The 24,569-nt window shown below is 60.6% G+C and overlaps 1 protein-coding gene across 7 annotated transcripts in view; it reads right to left on the bottom strand.

Annotated features, from left to right (window-relative positions):
* Window positions 1–1,131: 1,131 nt before the first annotated feature.
* Window positions 1,132–24,569, bottom strand: part of PDE4C (phosphodiesterase 4C) — a 119,912-nt gene continuing 96,474 nt past the window's right edge. For all 7 annotated transcript variants that reach the window (XM_073323653.1, XM_073323652.1, XM_073323654.1 and 4 more), the window contains 9 exons: window positions 14,207–14,300; window positions 10,922–11,100; window positions 10,264–10,362; window positions 8,502–8,666; window positions 7,333–7,432; window positions 6,622–6,776; window positions 5,772–5,894; window positions 5,060–5,242; window positions 1,132–3,736 (listed from right to left, as the gene is read on the bottom strand). In XM_073323653.1, the coding sequence (XP_073179754.1) occupies window positions 3,161–3,736; window positions 5,060–5,242; window positions 5,772–5,894; window positions 6,622–6,776; window positions 7,333–7,432; window positions 8,502–8,666; window positions 10,264–10,362; window positions 10,922–11,100; window positions 14,207–14,300 (1,674 nt within the window). In that variant the 3' untranslated portion in view covers window positions 1,132–3,160. The remainder of the gene's footprint in view (window positions 3,737–5,059; window positions 5,243–5,771; window positions 5,895–6,621; window positions 6,777–7,332; window positions 7,433–8,501; window positions 8,667–10,263; window positions 10,363–10,921; window positions 11,101–14,206; window positions 14,301–24,569) is intronic.

The raw sequence follows: 24,569 nt of genomic DNA, 5'->3' as shown, positions 1-24,569 counted from the left end.
CGTCGCTGTGGCCTGTGGACCAGCCTGCCTTCTGAAGGCTGGGGCACTGTGCGGGGCGCCGTGCCCCAGCCAAGCGGCCAGTGCAGGAGAACCCGGGTGGTCGGGAGCCTCTCCGCGAGGGTGGAAACTCCTGGAGCAAACCTCTTGTTCCCACAAGCTTCAGACAGACCCAGCCCCCCACGGATTGGCCCCTGAAAGCCCCGCCGGCCACACGGTGTGTGCAGCGCGGACCAGCCCCACTGGAGAAAGAACTGGCTGAGTCCTGCCTGGGGTGCGGCTTCCCTCAAAGCCCGCACCCCCCACACAGCAGGGCGGCAGAGCACGTGTCTTGTTCCCAGTCTCCAGGGAGCCACCAAATCCACATCTCATAGAATCTCGGGACTTTATCTCATGATAAAAACACGTTTACATGTATCACACTGAAAAAATGAAAGAGACGGGACAGGTTTAATACCCGCCGAGGAGAAGAGTCTCTCCCCTAGCTCAGACCCACGGCGAAGGAGGAACAGGGCCCGGCGCTCGGCTGGGCCGCCAAAGCGCCAGGTATAAATGCAGCATTTTGAGTGCTGATCACAGTAAAACCAGTGTGTAAGGAAGGGACGTGGGAGTGAGGATGTGAGTGGGAATTAAAAAGTGAGCTACAAAAGGCTTTAAAAAGTGAACGTGCCCCACAATAAATTAAACACGCTGCCTAGTGCACAGTGGTCTCCCCAGGCCCCGCAGCCAGCCCCGCTCTGCAGTGCTCCCTGGTTTCCCCAGCCCCCTCCCTTGTAGCACTCCCCAGCCAGCCCCTCCCCCCCAGCGCTCCCTGGTCTCCCCAGTCCAGCCCCCCCAAGCGCTCTCTGGTCTCCCCAGCCCCCCCAGCCAGCCCCTCCCCCCCAGCGCTCCCTGGTCTCCCCTGTCCAGCCCCCCCACAGCCCCCCAACACTCTCTGGTTTCCCCAGCCCCCTCCCTTGCAGCACTCCCCAGCCAGCCCCCTCCCCCCACAGCGCTCCCTGGTCTCCCCAGCCCCCTCCCCTGCAGCTCTCCCTGGTCTCCCCAGCCAGCCCCCCTCAACGCTCTCTGGTTTCCTCAGCCCCCTCCCCTGCAGCTCTCCCTGGTCTCCCCAGGCAGCTCGCCCCACCCCCGCAGCGCTCCAGGGTCTCCTAGCACCCACTGCCCGGCCCGCTCAGCCCCCTCCCCCCCCAGCCGGGGTGCTGTTGCATTGGGGAGCCATTGCTGCTTTGCGATGGGGAACTTTTAAAGCGGTGTTTTATGCATCTCCCCTTTCGGTTCATATTTTGCAGTGTCTGCCTGCAAAGGGCCGTTTGGCATCAGGGAGGCAGGGGCAGGTCAGTGGCCCCCTGCCGAGGGAGGCCAGCCCATTAGTTTAGTTGCATAAATTAGAGGCAATGGAGATTCACAGCAGCACACCAAAGCCTACAGTACTTGCATGGCCGAGGTCCCGTGTACCCAGCGCAGGACAAGGCGTGAGAACGGGGTGTCCCTGGCGGGCAGACTAGATGCTTTTCCGTGACAGCTCCTGTAAATACAGAGACCCGCTGCCCCGCTCTGAAACGCCCATTCCCAGCGGTGCCTCCTGCTGGCTTCACTAGGCCCCACACAGCTGGGCCGGGCGGGACGGGGAAGGGGCTACCCACAGCTTGAGCAGCACAGCTCTGGTGTGGCACCAAGAGCCCGGATAAAGGTGCCCAAGACCCAGACAGCTTCTCCTTCCCCTGTGGGAACAGCTGGGCCTGGGCTCTGGGCCCAGCCGCTATGCAGGTAGAATCCAAACCCTTCGACAGGGAGCCACCTCCCTGGACCCAGCCCGCGGGGAGGCCTGGGGGAGAGGGGCCTGCGCCCGGTGACATGGACAGGGTTCCTTCCTGTCTCCCGGCTCTGTTCCTCACAGGGCCCGAGGCCGGCAGCTCTGCTGGGTACCAAGGAGCTGTGCCAGGCCACAGGAGCTGAGTGCCCGGCCCCAGAGCTCCTGGGGAGATGATGGGACAGGCACCCTCTGAGGAAATCCCAGCTGCGGCCTGCATGCACCCAGCGCTCCAGCCACGGGACGCAGTGCTTGGAGCTGGAACGTGGGGGCAAAGCCCCACCTCCTGGAAGGGGGTCCCTGCCCCACATCCCCTTCCACAGGAGGGGGTGGCTGGCTGGGGAACTGCCCAGGGAGCAGAGTGTCTGGACGGGAGGGAAGTGGTGAGGCGCTGACTGGTCTCTGGGGACTGCCGCGGCAGGGAACACGCTGTACAGTGGGCGAAACGCACAAGGAGGCGGGGTTGAGGCTTCACGGAGGGAGCGCTGGGCCGGCCCGTGGGGGCCAACGAGGCGCTAATAGGCAAGAGGCTGCAGACTGGCTGCGCAGGAGCTCGAGGTGGGGAGCCAGGCCAGCAAGGCAGGGATGCTGCTAAGGGCTTAGCTGGGCCCCCGGGCTGGCACAGGTCCGATGTGCATGTGGCTCCAAGGCCTGGCCTTCCTGGGAGGAGAGTCAGTGCATCCCAGCAGGGGGAGGGGGAGGGAGCCAGGCTCCAAGGGGGACCGGCCCAGGGGTACCAGGGAACACGCTCCCCGCTCGGGAGCCAAAGGGCATGTGCCCAGAGCAGCAGCCTGAAGGGGACACAGTGCTTAGCTGTGAGCAGCAGGGATGCTCATGGGTCTGCATGGCCCGTCTGCCCTCCTCTCCGCTCCCAGCCCTTCTGCCCGGCCAAGGAGGGCCCTGGCTGGCAGGCGTGGGGACGCAGGGCACAGGGTGAGACCGAGGAGAGTGAGGCAAGACACACATGACAATGCTGCGGCTGCAGCCCCGTCCGAGCCCAGCGACAGCACGCAGACCCGCCCAGGGTGGCTGGGGGCCTGCTCAGGTACAGAGCCATTCCCACGCCGCCTGGGAGCTGCCCGGTCGCCACTTGAGGGCACACAGCAGCTTGACAATTCCAGTCCGGGCCCGCCTGGCCAGCTGCTGCCTGCTCCCTCCGGAGGGTCCCGATCTCAGTCCCCAGCAGGTGCTATGGGAGGGTGGGGGCCCACAGAGCTCATGTGCTCCACGCCAGGCCGCTGGGAGGGGAGCCAGGACATGGCCCCGCTCTCGCTCTCTTTATTAACGACCCTGCGGCGCCCAGTCTCCGGGTGGCTCCCAGACCCAAGCAATGGGCACAGTGGGCCCCGCCCGTTACGTCCCCAGCGGCAGAAACGTGAGTTTCCCCTCTGCGTCCAGGCCCAGCTCCCCGTCCACCAGGCTCCCCCTGCGGCCCAGCTCCGGGCACCCCAATGAGGTGCCGCCGTCGGGCTGCGAGAGCGTCCTCTCCAGAGCCCTCCTGTTGTCAAAGTGCAGGGCCTCCTTCTGCTTGACCAGCATGTTCCTGAGCGGGCCGCCGTGCGTGGGGGGCGGAGAGTCCCTGCCAGCTGAGCCGGGGGACAAGCGCTCGAACTCTGCCGACTCCGAGTCGTCTGTGGCCAGCGTCTTGGAGTCGCTGCCACTGTTGTCCTCCTCCAGCGGGCTCTCGGCCTCCTCCGGCTCCGTGTCCGACTCGCCCTCCTCCTCCAGGGTCAGCTGGAACTGGAACTTCTCCCCCCCGCCGCCCTTCTCAGGGTCCTGCTCCTCAGGCAGCGAGGGGCTGTGCGGGATCATGCTCTGGTACCACTCCCGGTTGTCCTCCAGCGTGTCCAGGATCTCCTGGGCGTCGGGGTGCACCAGGTCGGCCCACGTCTCCCACAGCGGGTGAGCGATGTAGTCGATGAAGCCCACCTGTGAGCAAAGGCAGAGCTGGGGGTTACGGGCAGGTCCAGGTACGTCCCCAGAGGGGCAACATCCCTGCCCCCGGGGATTCCTGCAGGCAGGCCCAGCATCTACATCACCTCCCGCCATCCAACTCGGACCACGCGGGGACCTGCCCCTGGGACAGGGCTCTGCTGATTTCCACAGGCTGCTGACGGGAGGGCCCATGGGCGACTCTAGGTGCCAGCTCCTCCCTGCTTCACCACCTGCTATCGCCCTGTGACGAAGCGGGGCTGCTCTTAATGTCTCCTCTGAATGCTGCGGGGTGCCTCAGTTTCCCCTAGGCAGTTCTTAAGTCTCTAGGTGGTGGGATAAGGGGGTGTAATTGTTGCAGAGCAAAGGGCCAGGGTACATAAACAGCCGATACTCTGTCTCCTGGCAACTGATGGCCTGGGCCCTTCCCCCCTGCAAGGTGAGAGCTAAAGGGTTGGAGAACAAAGGAATCCGGTGCCCTCCTGGCCCGGGAAAGGGACAAAGCCCAAAGCTGGAGGAGGAGTCAGTTGGGGCTGGCTGGGTACAGGGAGTGAAGGGCAGACGTGGTTGTCTGGCTCACTGCCCCCCAAAATGGACCCAGCTGAGGGGTCCTGTTCTCTGCACCTACAAGCTCTGTGTAAGACCATGTTCCTGTCGTCTAATAAACCTTCTGTTTTCCTGGCTGGCTGAGAGTCCCGTCTGACTGCGGAGTTGGGGGGCAGGACCCTCTGGCTTCCCCAGGAGCCCCGCCTGGGCGGACTCGCTGTGGGAAGCGCACGGAGGGGCAGAGGATGCTGAATGCTCCGAGGTCAGACCCAGGAAGGTGGAAGCTGGGTAAGCTGTGTGTCCTGCAGACAGGCTGCTCCCAGAGAGGAGACTTCCCCAGAGTCCTGGCTGGCTTCATGGGGAGCAGTTTCTGAGCATCGCCCGGGGACTCCGTGACACGCCCCCAGGGAGTTGCGCCCAGGCTGCCTCTCCCCACCCGAATCCTTCCACAAGAGCCCGAATGCTGCCTTGGAGCGAACATGCCGGGTGGATGGGGCCGTGGCAGGATCCTCCCCACTGGCGAGTGCAGTGGGGTGGAAGCAGAGGGGTTGGCCCAAGAGCCCCTGCCCTCTGCTTGGTGACAGTTCCCCAGGCTAGTGGACGCAGAGGTCCCCCAGAGATGACTCCTCCCTGGGCCACATCCCTCCCTCCTGCTGGGCTCCATGGTGCCTCGCTGGCCCCTCCACCCCACTCTGCATTGTCCTGCCCAGCACTGAGCCCTGACGGGGCCACCCCACCAGCCCAGCACAGCCCCGGCTCCAGCCCCCGCCCCACCTGGGACTTCTCCACAGAGGCGCTGAGCTTGTCGCACATGGGGCTGATCTCCATGCCCTTCTCCCGCTCCCGGTCCCCCTGGCGGAAGAACTCCACCATGATCCGGTCAGTCCACTGGCGGTACAGCTCCAGGGGCTTGGTTGGGTTGCTGAGGTCAGCACAGTGAACCATGTTCTGCAGGACCTGGGGGAAGGACAGTCACAGCTTTGCAAAGAGCCCGTCCTCCTCCCCGATGCTGGGCTGCCCTGGCCAGCCCCACTCCCAGGGCCCGTCCCTTGTGGGCAGCGCTGAGCTGGGACCTTCAATGTCTGCACGAGATGCCCAAAGCTGAGGGGGCAGGGCCCTGGCTGGGCATTCGCTTGGACAGCACCAGAGCATCCCCCTGGACAGCACCAGAGCAACCCAGCCTGGAGCCAGACCTGGCTGTAGCAGGGCCTGGGGCTGGAGCTCTGAGTGCTGGGGTGGGGCCAGAGAAGGTGGGTGGTTGGGGTCTGTCTCGGGTTCAGAAGGGCAGAGGGGGCAGCAGGGAGGAATGTCTCTGCCAAGGAGTGTTACTGTCGCATCACAGGCCGGAGACCAACCTACGTGAGCAGTTCAGGCCGATGGGGAAAGCCATAAGGAGGAAGGGCTGCGGCGTGCCCTGGCCTGCAGCCACACAGTGCTGAGCTGCCCCATTCCATGGGGTCGGGGTCCCAGAATCCCTGGACCTCACCTGGATTCGGTCCGAGTAGTTATCCAGCAGCAGGACTCCCAGACTGGTCACCTTCTTGGTCTCCACCATTGTCTTCAGATCTGCCAGCAGGTTCATGTGTTTGGACATGTCCGTTGCGAGCACCTGCACAGAGGAGAGGGCACCCATTAGCCTGTGTCCAGCCGAGCGGCCCAGCCCCACGGTCAGCAAACCAGGCAGCCTGTCCCTCCATTCCCCCAGTACCCCGGGTCCAGCAGCCACATCCACAGAACTGAATGCAGGTCTCTTGTGCCTCCTAGGCCAGTCCGATCGCTGGGGTCTGGGGTGGGGAACAATCCCAGGCTGGCTGGGGAGGGGGCAGCTAGAGGGGACCTCGCAGGCTGCGACTCTCCCATTCCAGGGGTGTCACAGAACAGGATGGAGACCGAGATCAGCTGTGCCCAGAGCAGCCAGGTCCTGTTGGGAGTGAAGGGAACAGCATGTCCAGCTCCCTCTGGGCCACCACTGAGTCTGCGGATTATTGACCCTGACTCTGCCAAGCCCTGCTGGGAGCTTGAGAGACACCAGAACCAGCTGCACTGGGGCCGTTGCTCTGCAATACCACTGCACCCAGGGCCCCACGGAGCTGACAGGAGTCAGGTCAGTCAAAGGGGGCCCGTTACTGTCAGGCTGTCATTCCGTGCAGACGTTGGGGGTTGACCGTGGGTCACCTGCTTTATGATGGCACCACACTGCTCCGCCCTGGTGCTCAGGGTGGCTCTGGCCCCAGCTGCATGTGGGGAGTCTGTAGGGAGTACCTAGGCCTGACCCCCCTGGAGTCGGGGTCAGATCCTGCGTCTCATAAGCGCTGAGCAGGCCCTGGCCCCCTCACCATGTCGATGGCCATCTTGCGGAGCGACTGCCGCTGCTTCTTGCTGAGGTGCTGGAAGATGTCGCAGTTTTCCTCCTGGAGGAGCCTGAAGCCCACAGCCAAGTGGTGATTCTCCAGGACAGAGACGTCGTTGTACATCAGAGCCAGCTCTGAGTCTGCAGAGACAGGCGGGGTTAGCACAAGAGGCCGACGCGGGCACCCGGCCGCCAGCTGCTGGTGGCTCTGGGTGGGACCCCCGCTACAAAGGGGCCTGCGCTGAAAAATGGCTGGCACCAGCCAGGTCTGGGGCACCTCATGGGGTACCCGGGGCCACGTCAATACCAAGTGCAGAAGCCATTCGGGGGGCCGGGCCTGCCTTGCAGTAGGTGACCATGTTTGCACCGTGACTGTTTGCAGAAGAACTGCAGGTAAGCTCCCAATGCCCACGGTTACACCCAGGGTTCAGACCCACCGCGCCCAGCACAGGGACCTCACGGAGCTGGGCTACATGGCACAGGGCCCCCGTACCGTGGCTCTGCTCTGCAGTAGGAGCCCTGGATTGGGTCAGGGGAGGCTGGCAGTGGAACTAACCCTGTGAGTGCCAGGCCTCTGCAAGGGCTGCTTCACCTGGCCAGTGTCTCATCACAGTGACCTGAGGCAGCCAGCCATATGACACACGCGTCTCCAGGGACCAGCCTGGGACCAGCGGGTTCCTGGGAGATCTGAACTCACTGGTGTTGATCAGGAACTGGTTTGACACGCCTGGGTGGTCAACATCATGGATGGCGCTGGCGAAGATGGCAGCCATGACCTCCAGGTCCGTGAACACCGCCTGGAACGAGGGACAGGGGGAAGGGAGTCAGAACGGAAAGAAAGCTGCTCTGCAGCATGACGGACATGATGGGCCCACGCATCGAACACGTGGGTTTGCATGCTGGGCAAGCCCAAGGTGCACGTCACCGCAGCCCATTGGGAGCAAGCCTCTTGGCTCTGGTTAATTGTGGCTGGAGGTGCCTGCATCCCAGGCTGCCTGCATTCTGGGGCAGCGAGCCGGGGTGAGGGAAAGTCGCAGTATTTCCCACACACTCCAGGCAGAAGGTGTCCCCCAGCTTGGATCCTGGTATGAACAGGTCCAGGATAGGACTGTGGGGAGACCCAGCATCTGCTGGACAACATCGGGAAGGAGCAAATGTAACTCCTACCCCTCCCCCCTGCAGCCATGTGTCCCACCCAGACAGTGTGACCTGCCTTCAGGGACCACCCAAAACTCCAGGGAACTGGGCTGCACGAGGGGACTGAGAGGAGACATGATAACAATTTTCAAGTACGTCAAAGGTTGTTACGAGGAGGAGGGAGGTAAATTGTTCTCAATAACCTCTGACGACAGGACAAGAAGCAATGGGCTTAAATTGCAGCAAGGGAGGTTTAGGTTGGACATTAGGAAAAACTTCCTACCTGTCAGGGTGGTTAAGCACTGGAATAAATTGCCCAGGGAGGTGGTGGAATCTCCATCATTGGAGATTTTTGAGAGCAGGCTGGACAAACAGCTGTCAGGGATGGTCTAGCTAATACTTAGTCCTGCACTGAGTGCAGGGGACTGGACTAGATGACCTCTCGAGATCCCTTCCAGTCCTACGAGCCTATGATTCCTGTGCAAAGATGGCTCCTTAATTAAAGGATGGACAAACCTCCCTGGGGATGGATGGCTTGTGACGTGGTGCAGACCTAGCCCAGGTTGCAGAGACGTGCTCTGGGGGGTGCTGAGCTCTGGCGCCCAGGGGAAGTCCTGATGTGCCGTTTTCCTTCCCTCCATGGAGTCACACCAGTGTGCAGCCCCGCCAGCCACCCAGTCTGGAGCCTGGGTAGGGGAGCGACTCCGAGAGTTGTCCCCACCCCCTCACCTCCAGAGCCGGCGTGGACAGCAGCACGTGCGTGGACTGGACCACGTCTGCGGCGTGGATGTTGTTGTGATAGGCCACATCGGCGTGGTAATGGTCCTCCAGGGTCATCATGAAGGTGATGAAGGTGTCGGCTGGGATGCGGAAGGTCTTCATCAGGTCCCGCTCCTGCCGGGCATCAGAGAGGGTGGGATGGGCTCAGTGCAGGGTGTTGACCTCCCCGCCACCAGTACAGCTTCAGTATGAGCCAGGGTCAGTCCCTGGCTTCAGGCCCAGCTCAGCAGAGAGAGAGCCCCAGGTACCCCAGGGCCAATGTGCTGTGCCAGCCATGCCCAGCCCCTGCCTGCCCAGGAAAGGGTGGGGTAGGAATGGTGGGAGCAGCATTGTGCCCGCTGCCCGGCTGCTTCTGCAAATCCTCCCCATCCCCTCCCCTAGCCAGGGGCTTCCACCCATGCCTCCCCACTACACTGCCACAGCCAGGGCCTTGCTGAGCTCAGGGAGGGAATGGTGGGGGGGGGGAGGCGTTAGCAGGATCAGGACGGGGGCACAGCTCCGTGAGCGGCAGGGACACCCTGTGACAAAGTGGGACTGTTCTTAATGTTTCCTCTGAATACTGGAGGGGTGCCTCAGTTCCCCCTAGGCATCTTTTAAGTCTCTAGGTGGTGGGATAAAGGGGTGTAATTGTTGCAGAGCAAAGGGCCAGGGTACATAAATGGCCGACACTCTGTTTCCTGGCAACTGATGGCCTGGCCCTTCCCCCCTGCAAGGTGAGAGCTAAAGGGTTGGAGAACAAAGGAATCCGGTGACCTCCTGGCCGGGGAAAGGGACAAAGCCCAGAGGAGGAGGGGCTGGAGGGAGTTTCAGTTTGGGGCTGGCTGGGACATGGAGTGAAGGGCAGACGTGGTTGTCTGGCTCGCTGCCCCCCAAAATGGACCCGGCTGAGGGGTCCTGTTCTCTGCACCTCAAGCTCTGGTTTAGACCATGTTCCTGTCGTCGAATTAACCTCTGTGTTACTGGCTGGCTGAGAGTCCCGTCTGAGTGCGGAGTTGGGGGGCAGGACCCTCTGGCTTCCCCAGGAGCCCCGCCTGAGCGGACTCGCTGTGGGAAGCGCACGGAGGGGCAGAAGAGGCTGAATGCTCCAAGCTCAGACCCAGGAAGGTGGAAGCCGGGTGAGCTGTGTGTCCTGCAGACAGGCTGCTCCCAGAGAGGAGACTTCCCCAGAGTCCTGCCTGGCTTTGTAGGGAGCAGCCCCAGAGCATCGCCCGGGGACTCTGGGACACCCCCCCGCCGGCTGGACAAAGGGTTTTTAATTCAAGGCTCCAGGGAGTTTCTCCGACCGGTGGCTGACCTGGCACCTCCCCAAACCGCTGCCCTGTAGGGTCGTTCGGACAAGGAGGAGCTTGGGAGAGGTGAGGCCAGGGACTGTGCTGGGAGGTCAGATTAGAGTAAGAGGCACCGTGCTGTTCCCCCCGCCCCCGCCTACCCCCCCCAGCCCTGCCCTGCCCCCATCCCCACCCTGCTCCCATGCTCTGCCCCCTACCCCTGCCCTGCCCCCATGCTCTGCCCCCTGCCCTGCTCCCATCCCTACCCCTGCCCTGCCCCCATGCTCTGCCCCCACCCCTGCTCCCGTGCTGCCCCCATCCCTTGCCCCCCACCCCTATCCTGCCCCCCGTCCTACCCCCACCCCCACCCTGCCCCCTGCTTCCTCCAGCTCCACGCTGCCCATGCCCTGCCCCCACTGGGAGCCACCCTGGGGCTCACTCACCTGGAAGATACTGTACATGATGACCGTGAGTGGGCGGTTGCCAGAATACTCTGTGATTTTAAACATGTCAAGACCCCATTTGTTTGTATCTTCTAGTTCCTGGGAGAGACACGTGGCAGTGAGTCAGCAGGCACACACGCGTGGCGATGGGACGGGGTGGGGGGGCACGGCTGGCACACGCGTGGCGATGGGACGGGGTGGGGGGCACGCCTGGCACACACGTGGCGATGGGACGGGGTGGGGGGCACGGCTGGCACACGTGTGGCGATGGGACGGGGTGGGGGGGCACGGCTGGCACACGCGTGGCGATGGGACGGGGTGGGGGGCACGGCTGGCACACGCGTGGCGATGGGACGGGGTTCGGGGCACGGCTGGCACACGCGTGGAGATGGGACGGGGTGGGGGGCACGGCTGGCACACGCGTGGCGATGGGACGGGGTGCGGGGCACGGCTGGCACACGCGTGGCGATGGGACGGGGTGGGGGGCACGGCTGGCACACGCGTGGCGATGGGACGGGGTGGGGGGGCACGGCTGGCACATGCATTGCGGTGAGACGGGGTGGGGGGGCATGGCTGGCACACACGTGGCGGGGGGGGTGCAGCCAGGGGGACATGGGGCCGAGGGGCCCTGGGGCGAAGCATTCCTCCCCCTGCTTACCTTGGCCAGGAGCCCTTCCTGGTCCGTCTTGACCCCGAAGCGAGGGATGCCGGAGCTGATGAAGCTGGAGCTGTGTGTCAGTTTCTTCAGGCCGCTGATCTGCGCCATGGGGCACATCGACTTCTCCGCGACCTTCTCCTTGGGCGTCGGGGAGGGAATTTCCACCTCATGCTGCTTGTCTGGGGGAGAGAAAATGCAGGGAACGGTCAGCGCATCGGGCACGGCCCCCCTGGCAGGCTGTCGCCCTCTGGGAGTTGGGGATGCTGCCCGGGTCCGGACCTTGTGACCATTCCAGAACCTGCCTCTGTCCTGCTTCCTTGAGCAGCAGGTGAGCCGAGGCTGCTCTGAGAGCCAGCGGGCCCCTGGCTGGTCAGAGCCCACTGAACGCCCCCCACCTCGGAGCCCCTTGGCAGCACAGCTGGGTGAGGTCCATGAGCAGCATGACACTGGCAGATTTCCAGCGGGGGTGCCCAGGATCGGGACACCTCTTCCAGGCCGGGGGAAAGCCCCTGACCCTGTGCCCCAGGCAGCGGGTGACAGGCAGCAGGGGCAGTGGGGAGTTCAAACCGGAAGCTCCCCCCTCCCCCTGCGAACACTGCGTGACCCTTGCCAAGCGCCCGTCAAAGTCCCACACTGCAGCCCAGCGCCCGCACTCAGCGCCTGAGAGCAGCCGGCTCAGTGCCCTGGCCTGTGACCGGGCTTACTGCTGTCAGTTTCCGAGAGAGTTAAAATCCTGGAGCAACCCCCGTGTGCTTTCCGCCCGAGCCCCACGGCTTCACGCTGCTCAGGCCTGACCCACCCGCCATACGACTCAGACCCAGAATTGACGTAAGCAGAGTCGAATAATATTATCTCTGCCATGGCAACGGGAGACAATGTGCTGAGGAATGTTGGAGCTTCCCAGCTAAACTGATGTTTCAAAGACCAATTCCTCCCCTCTCCCCTGGTGCACACGCACGTGCACAGATCGCCTGTGTAAACCACCCCCCGCCCTCTCCCCGACACACACCAGCACCGGGAACCGTGGCAAGCCGGGGTTCTTCATAGAGACACATTTCATTTCCAGACAACTCTGCTCCATCGCCCTTAGGGTGCTGTTCCGAGATCTGCCAGAGGCTCCCAGGAGAGCCGCTGACCTGCTCTGTGCCTCAGTTTCCCCATATGTAAAATGGAGCTGCTGACACAGCCCATTGCATTCATTCTGACTGGTAAAGTGCCCCAGGGGGCAGGAGTGGTGCAGGTTTTATCTGTGGAGGCCTTTCCTGTTCCTGCAGCCAGGTAGGTACCCAAAGGAATGCTTCCTTTGTTAAAGCCCCACTATCTCAGCAAAGGGCCTGAGACTTTGCAGGGAGCCCCAAGGCGTTTGCATTCGTCAAACAGGCAGCTGCTGAAGGGGGGCGGGGAAACTGAAAGCAAAGCCAAGTCTGTGTGCAGGACAGGGCTGATCCAGAGGGACAAGCGCTGGCTTACCAGGCTGCTTTGAGCCCTCAGCCCCAGGAATGCAGGGTCTGTGCACGGCCCCATGCAGAGCTGGGCAGTGCAAGAGAAACCCAAAGGAATCGGCTGCCAGCTGCACCCAGCGCATGCTGCCCAGCTCTGCCTGGACACGGCACTGCAGTTCAAGAGCCAGGCACCCAGAGATGAGCCCCCTGCCCTCCCACTGCCAGCTGACTCCAGCAGGAGGGCTCTGGCTGAGCTCCGGCTCCACCCTCAGCTCTGCTGGGAAAGGAAGAGACACAGGGAAAGCATCTCGCCTCCAGGTCAGGTCTGGATTGCAGTTACAAAGGGACACAGAGGACAGAGCCCTGGAACAGCTGTGGTGCTCTGTGCCGGACATGGCTGGAGGCGCATGGTGAGAGGCCAGCAGCCTCTGGCTGGCACTGGGCAGCGTTCATACAGCCCCCGGTGTCGCCGTCTCTCAACGGTCGGTCCGCACTGCTCTCCGGTCTGCAGCAGGTGTGCGTACAAAGCTCACTTTGATCTGGCGACCTCCAGTAACAGCAGCAGTGAAGATGGAGGAGCCCCCCCATCCCCCAGGACGCTGGGTCATCCTCAGGGGGATAGCGCCCCCAGCTACCATGGCTATGGTGCTCTTGTTCTTGGAGCGCTCGGGCGTGCTGATGCATGCTGCAGTCCCACTCCCAAGTGCTCTGCAGACAGACCCTCTGTTACCGGGCAAACCCTCCTCTTGGACGCGGGGGCTGGTGCGCACGCTGAGGAATGTATCTTCTGGCCTCTGTGTCACTATTATGTGGCACTAGAAACGTGGCCGGCTCTTTAAGTCCAGCTGGAAAGCCGGCAGAGTGCCCTGGGGCAACAGGCTGAATTGCAGCTGGGGACGTGTTAAACCAGGCCCTTCCTAAACCCTGGACACACCTTGGCCACTGCAAGGCTGCTGGACCCCACCCCAACCACACTGACACGTAGAGAGTACAGCGAGCCGAGACACAGAGAAATCCCTCCTGCCTGCCCCTCAATCCTGACTGGGGGTGGAGGGGGCCCAGGAGAGAGCCGCAGCCCCAGCTCTCTCCGACAACCTTGCTTTTGGCACTTTAATCAGCCCTGTCACATCCAGCAGAGACCACGTTCCCACAGTAACCCAGCAAGAGGTCAGGAGGGCAGATAAGGCCACTTCTCCTTTCTCTGCCGAAGGAGATAAAGGGGAGGCCTCGTTATTTCCATGGCCCATCATTGGGAAGAAGTGGCTGATGTGCTTAGCCAGGGCATGATGCAGGACCAGGAGACTGTGGCATGCCCTGTCTCTTTAGTGGTGTGTCACACAACTTCCCTAGCTGGCTGACACAGCATTGCTGGGTACAGCATCTTCCCCTAGCTACCCTCACAACAATCATTAGCCCTGTGATTACAGCCACCCCTGGCTCGCCCCAGCCCCTTTGTGCTGGTGCTTTGTAAACCCTGCCTGCCCCAAAGAGATTACACAGAATTGAATCAGAAACAAAATGCAAGAGGCAGGGCTCTTCCACCCCATGCACCAATACCCCTCAATGTTTTCTGCCTGGGTTTGGCCCAGTCTAGGAAAGCCTAGAGACAATGGGGCTTCCGCACGTGGCTAGGGCTCGTCTCTTTGCTTAGCACTCAGTGGGGAGGTGATGAGGACAGTGAAGCACAAGAGAAAATCTCTGGCTCCAGCTGCCATCCCTGGCTTCTCACTGGTCTTTCAACTCCAGACATCACATTCTCTAAAGGAAAGTGCCACCGTGTATGGATGGGGCACACCTGGCATACGGACGGGGCAGGCATGGCATCCCCAGCTCTGCTACTCACCCAGGAAGGTGCTGGAGATGTACTCAGACACCTGGTTGCCAGAGCGGCTGGTTTCGGAGAGGTGTGACAGTTCCCTATTCAGCATCCTTTTAAACTGCAAAGACAAGAAATGGTGCCCATTAGGAACACGGCCAGGGGACCTGAGCAGGGGGACCCGCCCCAGCCTCCATGGCCCTGCCCAGGGCAATGGGAAACGGGTGGAGTGGAAGCACCAAGCAGGCTCTGGGGATGGCAACAGGAATTCATTTCCCTGAGCGTTGCAGCACTCTGCCCTGGGAGGTTCTCACGTGTTTTATTGTAAGGTGCTCATAATGACCTGGGCCTTCCAAGGTGTACGACACCAGACCTTGCACCGCGGAACAGCACCAGCAGGTAAACACAGAGCCGTAGCCCGCACAGGTGCGAGCTGCACGGACGTGAGCACGGGCTGTTACAAGAACTCGCTGCATCTGGGCCTGTGACGCAGGAGGGAGCGGGGTGGACTGACCGAGGAATGTCGTCTAGTTCTACTGGGACTGTGCCCTGGGGATGGGAGAGAAGGGGATGAGCCTGTAACCTGAGCCAGGAAGGCGGTGGGGCCAGGTGACACCTTTGCCTGGGAAACTGGACAAAGGCTAGAGGAGAGAGCCTGCTGGAGGGGTTTTGGTTTCAGTTTGGTGCTGGGTGGTGGAAAGCAGGGGAACCCCAAGGCTGGGGTCTAAGCTCCCTGCCCCCCAGCAGGACTTGACTGAGGGGTCCTGGTTGTACCCACAAGCTCTGTTTTAGACTGTGTTCCTGTTGTCCAATAAACCTTCCATTTTACTGGCTGGCTGAGAGTCATGGTGAATCCCAGGAAGAGGGGTGTAGGGCCCTGACTCCCCCATACTCCATGATAGGGCTGTTGTCCCATTTCATGCTCATTCTTGGGGAATATCCCAGCAGGTGCAGCTGAAGCAAATTGTTCTGATCACAGGCTGCTTTCAGACTGATTTCCTTCCCCGGGAGTAGGCTGGACCCTGAGTTCACACCATCATGTCTGACACACGTTGCACGTGGCACAATCACAACACACTGGCAGCCTGGCCCCTGATCAGCTGGGAGGCTAAGGGACTGGCTGGGCCTGGGAGGGAAGCCCAGAGCTCAGGACTGGCAGGCCGGTAATTTGAGCACCCATTCAGGAAGCTGGCTTTGAAGATGATCTGCTCAGTGAATGGCCTGCCACCTGAAGGCTTTTATCGCTGCTGTTATTAGGGGTGGTCTCTATCATGGGAGGCCCAGAGGCCCCGGTAGAGACTTGGGCCCTAATTGCTCCTCAGACGTTTGCCAAGTTCGCCTCTAGACAGGTCAACACAGGGTCGCGCCTCTGCTCAGCCAGGAGCTTGGCAGCAGATCTTGCTCCCTGAACCGTGTGCACTGGGATCTAGCTTTGGCCCTTCATTCCCAATCACGCCCCTTTGGGCAGGAGACGAGTGGCCGGGTGACAGCAGCTGCTCAACCCTCTCCAGGATGCCCACACCAGTGCATGGCCCACTGATGGCCCACTGCTCCCAGCAGAGCACGGAGCCCCAGGGATTGGGTTAACTCTTCCAGCCCAGGAGTGGCAGGCATCAGTGAACATGCATATCTGTCCCTGGCATGCCCCTCGCCCTAGTCTCCCAGCAGGCAGTGGAGCATGGCCCCCCAGGGCTGCTGCAGTGCTGGGCAAGGGAGGGAATTCACTCTGGATCAGTCCCACTGCACAGCACCACGTGCGTGTGAAAGGAGCAGGGAGCACACAGAGCGTGGGAGCTACTGCCATGGGCACAGGCTCATGCCACCCTGGAGAAGGTGCCTGGCAGGGACCCTGCGAAGGGCACTGGCTGAGCTCACCGGGAGAATTTCCAGGGGGTGACGTTGGTTCTGGGGCAGGAGACAAAACATGACTGGGGCAGCTAAAGCCATCACCAAGGGCCAGGGCTGGAGGCAATTGCTCGAGGCAGAATAGGACACCCACTGGGAAATACGGCTGGCCCTGCCTCCCCAGTTGGGCACTGAGGCGCATTTTGGGAACCGGTGGCTGGAAAAGCCGGCCTCCCTCCCCACTGCAGGGGGGCTGGCACTGTGAGGACGGGGGGCCAACCTGCCATCCCCTGAACAGCTGCCATGGGTGACACGCTAGACCCGGGCTCTCCAGCACAAGGGTGCCCGGGGGTGCAGCCTGTTCCCAGCACTAGCAGGCTGCACCCTGCTTGGGGTGTGAGAGCCAGAGGGCGGGACCGGACCAGGCTGCCGCGCCGTTTGCTAGGGTGACAAGCCCCTGGGCCTGGGGCCAGCTCACCCACTTACCTTGATAAAGCCCCAGGCTGCGGAGATCCAAGGCCTTGCGTCAGGCATCTCAGCTTCCCCCCCGCAAGCCTGGCACCATGCAGCCAGGAGCCTTCGGCGGAGCCAGGGATGCTCCTTGGGAAACGGAGATTCGTCCCCCCTTGGGGGGGCCGGGAGCTGGGGGGGCCGGGGAGGATCAGCCGAAAACCTGATGCCCCACGAATTGGAGCGGGATGCTGAGCGCGGGATGCGGCAAAGGCCATGGGGGCCCGGCGGCTCAGCTCTCGGCTGCATCGCGGCGGGCTGCAGGGGTCCGGACCCATGTCCAGCACCTTGCGCCTGCCCTGGGCACCCCAGGGCTGCTCCGCCTGTGGTAGGGAGCCCCCCCGAGCGCTGCTGCCCAATGAGAGAGAGCTCCGCAGCAGGGGCAGGACCCAGCACCGCTCTCCCATTGGCTGCCTGAGCCCCCGCCGAGGGAGCCCGCTTTAACCCTTCGTGTGCTGCAGGCCAGCCTCCATCTCAAAGATTGGCCAGGGGACGGAGCCTGGCTCGGTGCAGCTGCCAGGACAGGCGTGGGGAGGGCTGTGGAGCGGGGGTCATAGAATCATAGAATCATAGAATATCAGGGTTGGAAGGGACCCCAGAAGGTCATCTAGTCCAACCCCCTGCTCGAAGCAGGACCAATTCCCAGTTAAATCATCCCAGCCAGGGCTTTGTCAAGCCTGACCTTAAAAACCTCTAAGGAAGGAGATTCTACCACCTCCCTAGGTAACGCATTCCAGTGTTTCACCACCCTCTTAGTGAAATAGTTTTTCCTAATATCCAATCTAAACCTCCCCCACTGCAACTTGAGACCATTACTCCTCGTTCTGTCATCTGCTACCATTGAGAACAGTCTAGAGCCATCCTCTTTGGAACCCCCTTTCAGGTAGTTGAAAGCAGCTATCAAATCCCCCCTCATTCTTCTCTTCTGCAGGCTAAACAATCCCAGCTCCCTCAGCCTCTCCTCATAAGTCATGCGTTCCAGTCCCCTAATCATTTTTGTTGCCCTTCGCTGGACTCTCTCCAATTTATCCACATCCTTCTTGTAGTGTGGGGCCCAAAACTGGACACAGTACTCCAGATGAAGCCTCACCAATGTCGAATAGAGGGGAACGATCACGTCCCTTGATCTGCTCGCTATGCCCCTACTTATACATCCCAAAATGCCATTGGCCTTCTTGGCAACAAGGGCACACTGCTGACTCATATCTAGCTTCTCGTCCACTGTCACCCCTAGGTCCTTTTCCGCAGAACTGCTGCCTAGCCATTCGGTCCCTAGTCTGTAGCTGTGCATTGGGTTCTTCCGTCCTAAGTGCAGGACCCTGCACTTATCCTTATTGAACCTCATCAGATTTCTTTTGGCCCAATCCTCCAATTTGTCTAGGTCCTTCTGTATCCTATCCCTCCCCTCCAGCGTATCTACCACTCCTCCCAGTTTAGTATCATCCGCAAATTTGCTGAGAGTGCAATCCACACCATCCTCCAGATCATTTATGAAGATATTGAACAAAACCGGCCCCAGGACCAACCCTTGGGGCACTCCACTTGATACCGGCTGCCAACTAGACATGGAGCCATTGATCACTACCCGTTGAGCCCAACGATCTAGCCAGCTTTCTACCCACCTTATAGGGCATTCATCCAGCCCATACTTCCTTAACTTGCTGACAAGAATACTGTGGGAGACCGTGTCAAAAGCTTTGCTAAAGTCAAGAAACAATACATCCACTGCTTTCCCTTCATCCACAGAACCAGTAATCTCATCATAAAAGGCAATTAGATTAGTCAGGCATGACCTTCCCTTGGTGAATCCATGCTGGCTGTTCCTGATCACTTTCCTCTCATGCAAGTGCTTCAGGATTGATTCTTTGAGAACCTGCTCCATGATTTTTCCAGGGACTGAGGTGAGGCTGACTGGCCTGTAGTTCCCTGGATCCTCCTTCTTCCCTTTTTTAAAGATTGGCACTACATTAGCCTTTTTCCAGTCATCCGGGACTTCCCCCGTTCGCCACGAGTTTTCAAAGATAATGGCCAATGGCTCTGCAATCACAGCCGCCAATTCCTTCAGCACTCTCAGATGCAACTCGTCTGGCCCCATGGACTTGTGCACGTCCAGCTTTTCTAAATAGTCCCTAACCACCTCTATCTCCACAGAGGGCTGGCCATCTCTTCCCCATTTTGTGATGCCCAGCGCAGCAGTCTGGGAGCTGACCTTGTTAGTGAAAACAGAGGCAAAAAAAGCATTGAGTACATTAGCTTTTTCCACATCCTCTGTCACTAGGTTGCATCCCTCATTCAGTAAGGGGCCCACACTTTCCTTGCCTTTCTTCTTGTTGCCAACATACCTGAAGAAACCCTTCTTGTTACTCTTGACATCTCTTGCTAGCTGCAGCTCCAGGTGCGATTTGGCCCTCCTGATATCATTCCTACATGCCCGAGCAATATTTTTATACTCTTCCCTAGTCATATGTCCAACCTTCCACTTCTTGTAAGCTTCTTTTTTATGTATAAGATCCGCTAGGATTTCACCATTAAGCCAAGCTGGTCGCCTGCCATATTTACTATTCTTTCGACTCATCGGGATGGTTTGTCCCTGTAACCTCAACAGGGATTCCTTGAAATACAGCCAGCTCTCCTGGACTCCTTTCCCCTTCAAGTTAGTCCCTCAGGGGATCCTGGCCATCCGTTCCCTGAGGGAGTCAAAGTCTGCTTTCCTGAAGTCCAGGGTCCGTATCCTGCTGCTTACCTTTCTTCCCTGCGTCAGGATCCTGAACTCAACCAACTCATGGTCACTGCCTCCCAGATTCCCATCCACTTTTGCTTCCCCCACTAATTCTACCCGGTTTGTGAGCAGCAGGTCAAGAAAAGCGCCCCCCCTAGTTGGCTCCTCTAGCACTTGCGCCAGGAAATTGTCCCCTACACTTTCCAAAAACTTCCTGGATTGTCTATGCACCGCTGTATTGCTCTCCCAGCAGATATCAGGAAAATTAAAGTCACCCATGAGAATCAGGGCATGCGATCTAGTAGCTTCCGCGAGCTGCTGGAAGAAAGCCTCATCCACCTCATCCCCCTGGTCCGGTGGTCTATAGCAGACTCCCACCACTACATCACTCTTGGTGCACACACTTCTAAACTTAATCCAGAGACACTCAGGTTTTTCTACAGTTTCGTACCAGGTCCTGGGCTGTCACGGTGACAGCTCTCGCCTCTGTTCCCCCTGGTGCAGGAAATGGGGCCCAGTCCTCGAGGTGGGTGCAGCTCAGGATGGCAAGGTGGGGCCAGGGGCACAGCAGGGCTGGGGGTGCACCCCCTGGCTTGAAATGGTTTCTATTATATGCAGGGTTTACAGCTGGATCAATGGCTCTCAGCACCCCGGGCCAAGGGCTGGGCTGCCGGACTGCGGGTGCTGGAGCGAGAGCTGGCGAAGGAATGCCTTTTACCAGACCCTCGGCTCTTGGCGAGAGAGACAGCACGTGTGTACAACGCAGCCTGGGGTAGCCTCTGCTCCCGGTTACACCCCTGGCACCCCGCTGAAGCCTGAGGTCCCGGTTCCGCTTCTGCGTGGTGTGTGTGTGTATCGGGGCTCTCCCCCACCCCGCAGATCAGACCAGTTCTAAGGAAGGCCCAGCCCGCAGCCCTGAGCCACTTGGCAATGCAAGCTCCTGAAACCGAAATGAGCCGGAGAAGGAGCCGAGGTGCAGATCGAGCAGCCGAGCACATGCTGCCGCAGCCGCGTCTGGTAACGCCAGGAAGGAAGGAGCGGGCGACGTAAGCCGAGAACTTGGTGCCGCACACACACGAGCGTCTCCGTTGCCTTCTAGCGCGCTCCAAACATTCGTCAGAGCGGAAGGACCAGGAACCTAATCGCTCATGGGCTTGGCTTCTGCAAGAGCAATTGGCCAGGCAGGTCCCTCCGGAGGAGAGCGGGATTTTCTGCCTCACATTTTGTCAGCACTGACGAGTTCCAGGATGGCAGTGGAGACAACATCCAACCCTCTCCGGGCAGGACTCGGCAGCTTTCAGAGCCCCTGAGCCTGGATACGTACGGCAGAAGAATCTGAGCACATCCTAAGTGTCTATGGACCTATCTTCATGGCCCTCCTGGAGGCAGGGAAGCATCATTGTTCGCATTTACAGGTGGTGAACTGAGGCATGGAAAGATCCAGTAAGTTGCCCAAAGTCACCCAGGGAGTCAGAGCAATAGCTGGGAACTGAGCCTCGCTCCCCCGACTCCCACAGCCGGGCCGTAGCCACACGGCCACCCTTCCTCCATTGCCGCCCTGGTGAATTACGGTGCAGTTCTTGCCAGTGCCGAGAAGGCCCCAGTGACTACACACCAGCACCACCCTGGTGCTCCCCTCTCTCCACAAAGCAGGGGGAAGTCCTTTGGCTCTTCCTGGGTTGCTCCGCAGACCCTGGTGGCTGAGTGTGAAGGCCTGAGGTCACAGGCTTAAGCGAGTGCCGAAGGCTGCGGTCTGCCTGGAGGTGGAGAGGCATTAGACCAGCACTTTAGAGGCTGGGCTGGCTCCCAGTGTGTTGGCTTTAAGCTCTGAGCCCTCGCTTGATGGCCTGGGACCCGGTTCCCTGAGACACACTTTCCCTGTGCCAGGACACCATGGCTCAGACCAGCGAGGCCTACAGCTGAGAACCCTTGCTAGAAAGGGCCAGGAGCTGTGGGCAGGGCATTCACTCGGGTTTGGCACTCACCCCCCATTCGGTTTGCCAGAGCCAGGGTTTAACCTTTCAGGCCCACTGCACAGCCCAGATTCTCTCTGGCTGCTGCAGCGTGAGCAGGTTGGGGCGGGGCTGTGTGTATGCGCACCCCTTGTGTGTTGAACCCCATGAGAAAGGCACCAGAGCCCACCCAGTCAAAGAACTAACCATAAATATGACTACCTCCTAACGCCTCCCTCCACCCACCTGGGCCTGCCATCAGCGAGCGGAGCCGCAATGTCCAGCCCTCCGAGCGGGGCACACTGTCACCGAAGGACCCCATTAGCCATTGCACCCCAAAGGTAAATCTGATCTGGGAGCGAAGAACATGTCAGTGCAGAACCCGACTTGCCTCAGTCAGAGAAGAGCCCTGAAGGGGGAACGTAATTCCTGAGCTCATGGTGCGTGGGGAATCCCAGAGCTGGGCACATTGCTGAGCCTGCTTCTTGCTACCCTGGTCAAGGGCCCTGAAGCAGCAGACACCCTCTTGCCAGGAGCCCCCTGCACCACCCCAGAGGGAGCACACCCCTGGCCACACACCGTTTCTGGTGGAGATGTTACCCACGTGTCCCCCATCCGGACAGTGGGAGCCAACGCACAGGGGGCAATGAGGCCGAGTCTGGCACTGGGGTGTGACGATGGGACGCAGCAGGGAGGGGGGAGTGTTGATCTGGGAATGTGCCCTGGGGATGGGAGACCTGAGAGCCTGTAACCTGAGCCAGGAGGGGCAGGGGGAGGTGACACCTCTGCCCGGGAATGCGAACAGAGGCTGCAGAAGGGAGCCTGCTGAGGGGGGTTTAGTTTCAGTTTGGTGCTGGGTGGAGGAACGCAGGGAACCCCAGGGCTGGGGTCTAAGCTCCTTGCTCCCCCAGAAGGACTTGACTGAGGGGTCCTGGTTGTACCTACAACTGAACTGTGTTCCTGTTGTCCAATAAACCTTCTGTTTTACTGGCTGGCTGAGAGTCTCAGTGAATCCCAGGAAGAGGGGTGCAGGGCCTGGACTCCCCCACACTCCGTGACAACTGGTGGCAGCCGTGGGATGTACTGCACCCCGTGAATGGCGCTTCCTGCAGTAAGTGACTGGGGAACAGTAAAACGAAGGGGGATTGATGGGGACCAGGCGTGCTGAAGATTCAGAGAGAGACAGTTTCAGGGGGCGGTTAACCCCTGGGAGTGTGTGACCAGAGAGAAGGACTTTTGCAGTAACAGGGTCCCCCGGGGGATTGCAGCGAGCGGTCCCGGGGGGCAGGAGTCTGCAGCTTGACCCTGGCAAAGAGGTGGTGACCTCAAGAAGGACTGGCACCCTAGGGGTTCTTCCTGGAAACCATGGAAAGCTGCCCGGCCTGCGAGTGGCCAGCAGGGAGATGTACGCTAAACGCCTTAAGAGCGACCTGGTGGAGCTGTGCAGGCAGAGGGGGCTGCGCATCCGGAGGTCCACCAAGGAACAGCTGATTGCCCAGCTGGAGGAGAGGGATCGCTTGGATGACCCAATCCCTGTCCCTGAGGGAAGCTGCCCAGTGAATGCAGTGTGGGCCCTGGGGCCTGACTGGGCTGGGAGGGGTCAGACTGCTGCCGAGGACATCTCGAGACCCTTCCTACCTAGGCCTGGGGGAGGGGTTGGGGGAAGCCCGGCGAATACCGAGGGCACCCTGACCCCGGCAGCCAGCAGGGGATCCTCCCGGCGGAGCTCCCCATCCCTGGAGCAGAGGCAGCTGGAATGGGAGAGGGAGATGAAAATGAGGGAGCTGGAGGATCATGAAAAGCGACATCAGCATGAGCGGGAGGAGAAGGAGAGGCAACGTCGGCATGAACTGGAGCTGGCCAGGCTGAGGAGCAGTGGGGCCCCGGCTGCGGTGAGTGAGGAGGGACCCAAGACTGCAAGGAGCTTTGATAAGTGCTTCCTGGCCCAGCCGAAGGAGGGGGAGGACATGGATAGCTTCCTGACGGCCTTTGAGAATGCCTGCGAGATGCACAGGGTTGACCCTGCAGACAGGCTCCAGTTCCTCACCCCCTTACTGGACCCCAAAGCCGTGGAGGTGTACAGCCGGATGACAGGGCCAGAGGCAGGGGACTACGAACTGTTCAAACAGGCCCTGCTCCGTGAGTTTGGGCTGACCCCCGAGATGTACCAGAGAAGGTTCCGGAGTCAGCGTAAAACGCCTGAGGTCACCTACCTACAACTGGTCAACCGAATGCAGGGATATGCCCGCAAGTGGACAGCTGGGGCCCAAGCTAAAGAGGACCTGCTGGACCTAATCGTACTGGAGCAACTGTATGAACAGTGCCCTTCCGACCTGAGGCTGTGGCTGGTGGACAAAAAACTAAACCCCCGCAGCAGGCTCCCTTCTGCAGCCTGTCTTCACATTCCCAGGCAGACGTGTCGCCTCCCCCTTCCCCTCCTGGCTCAGGGGACAGGCTCTCAGGTCTCCCCTCCCCGGGGCACATTCCCAGGTCAACACTCCCCGCTCCCTGCTGCGTCCCATCCTCACATGGGGTACGCCCGGTAGTGTCTCTGTGGCGTGGGGCGGTGTCTCTCCGGTCTGTGGTTGTGCAGCGGCCAGTGCAGTGGGTCCTAGCCAGTGGCTGGGGCACCTGGGCACGACGGTGACACACAGAGCAGCAGCAGACCTATGCTGAGTCGGGCCCCGCAGGAGTTGCATGGAGCCAGGTTGCCAGAGGGCTACTCACCCGTAGCTGCCTTGGAGTCCGCTGGAGCTACTGCTACCAAACGCAGAGGCACCTAACCCAGCAGCTTCTGTCGACAGGGTTGGCCATAATCTGCCAAGCGCCCAGCAGAAGGTGCTAGCCCCACGGCTCTGGTCTGGGGACCATTTTCCAAAACTTCCCATGTCAGCTGGCTAGAGGTTTATTGGACAACAGGAACAGTCCCAAACAGAGCTTGTGGGTACAACCAGGACCCCTCAGTCAAGTCCTTCTGGGGGAGCAGGGAGCTTAGACCCCAGCCCTGGGGTTCCCTGTGTTCCTCTCCCCAGCCCCCAAACTGAAACTAAACCCACCCAGCAGGTTCCCTGCTGCAGCCTCTGTTCACATTCCTGGGCGGAGGTGTCACCTCCCCCTCCCCCTCCTGGCTCAGGTGACAGGCTCTCAGGTCTCCCATCCCCAGGGCACATTCCCAGGTCAACACTCCCCCCTCCCTGCTGAGTCACATCGTCACATCTCTCCCCCCTTCGAGACTGAACTGAGCGGGGTCACGCTGACCAGTGACCTGGGGAAGTTCGGGGCCCCCTCTCCGGGACAGCGCATCCGCTATCAGGTTGGCACTTCCCTTCACGTGGACCACGTCCATGTCGTAATCCTGCAGGAG

The sequence above is a fragment of the Lepidochelys kempii genome, chromosome 25 (genome assembly GCF_965140265.1).
Source record: "Lepidochelys kempii isolate rLepKem1 chromosome 25, rLepKem1.hap2, whole genome shotgun sequence".
Lineage (NCBI taxonomy): Eukaryota > Metazoa > Chordata > Testudines > Cheloniidae > Lepidochelys > Lepidochelys kempii.
The sequence above is the reverse complement of the archived record's forward strand: the minus strand, read 5'-3'. Positions and strand labels throughout refer to the sequence as shown.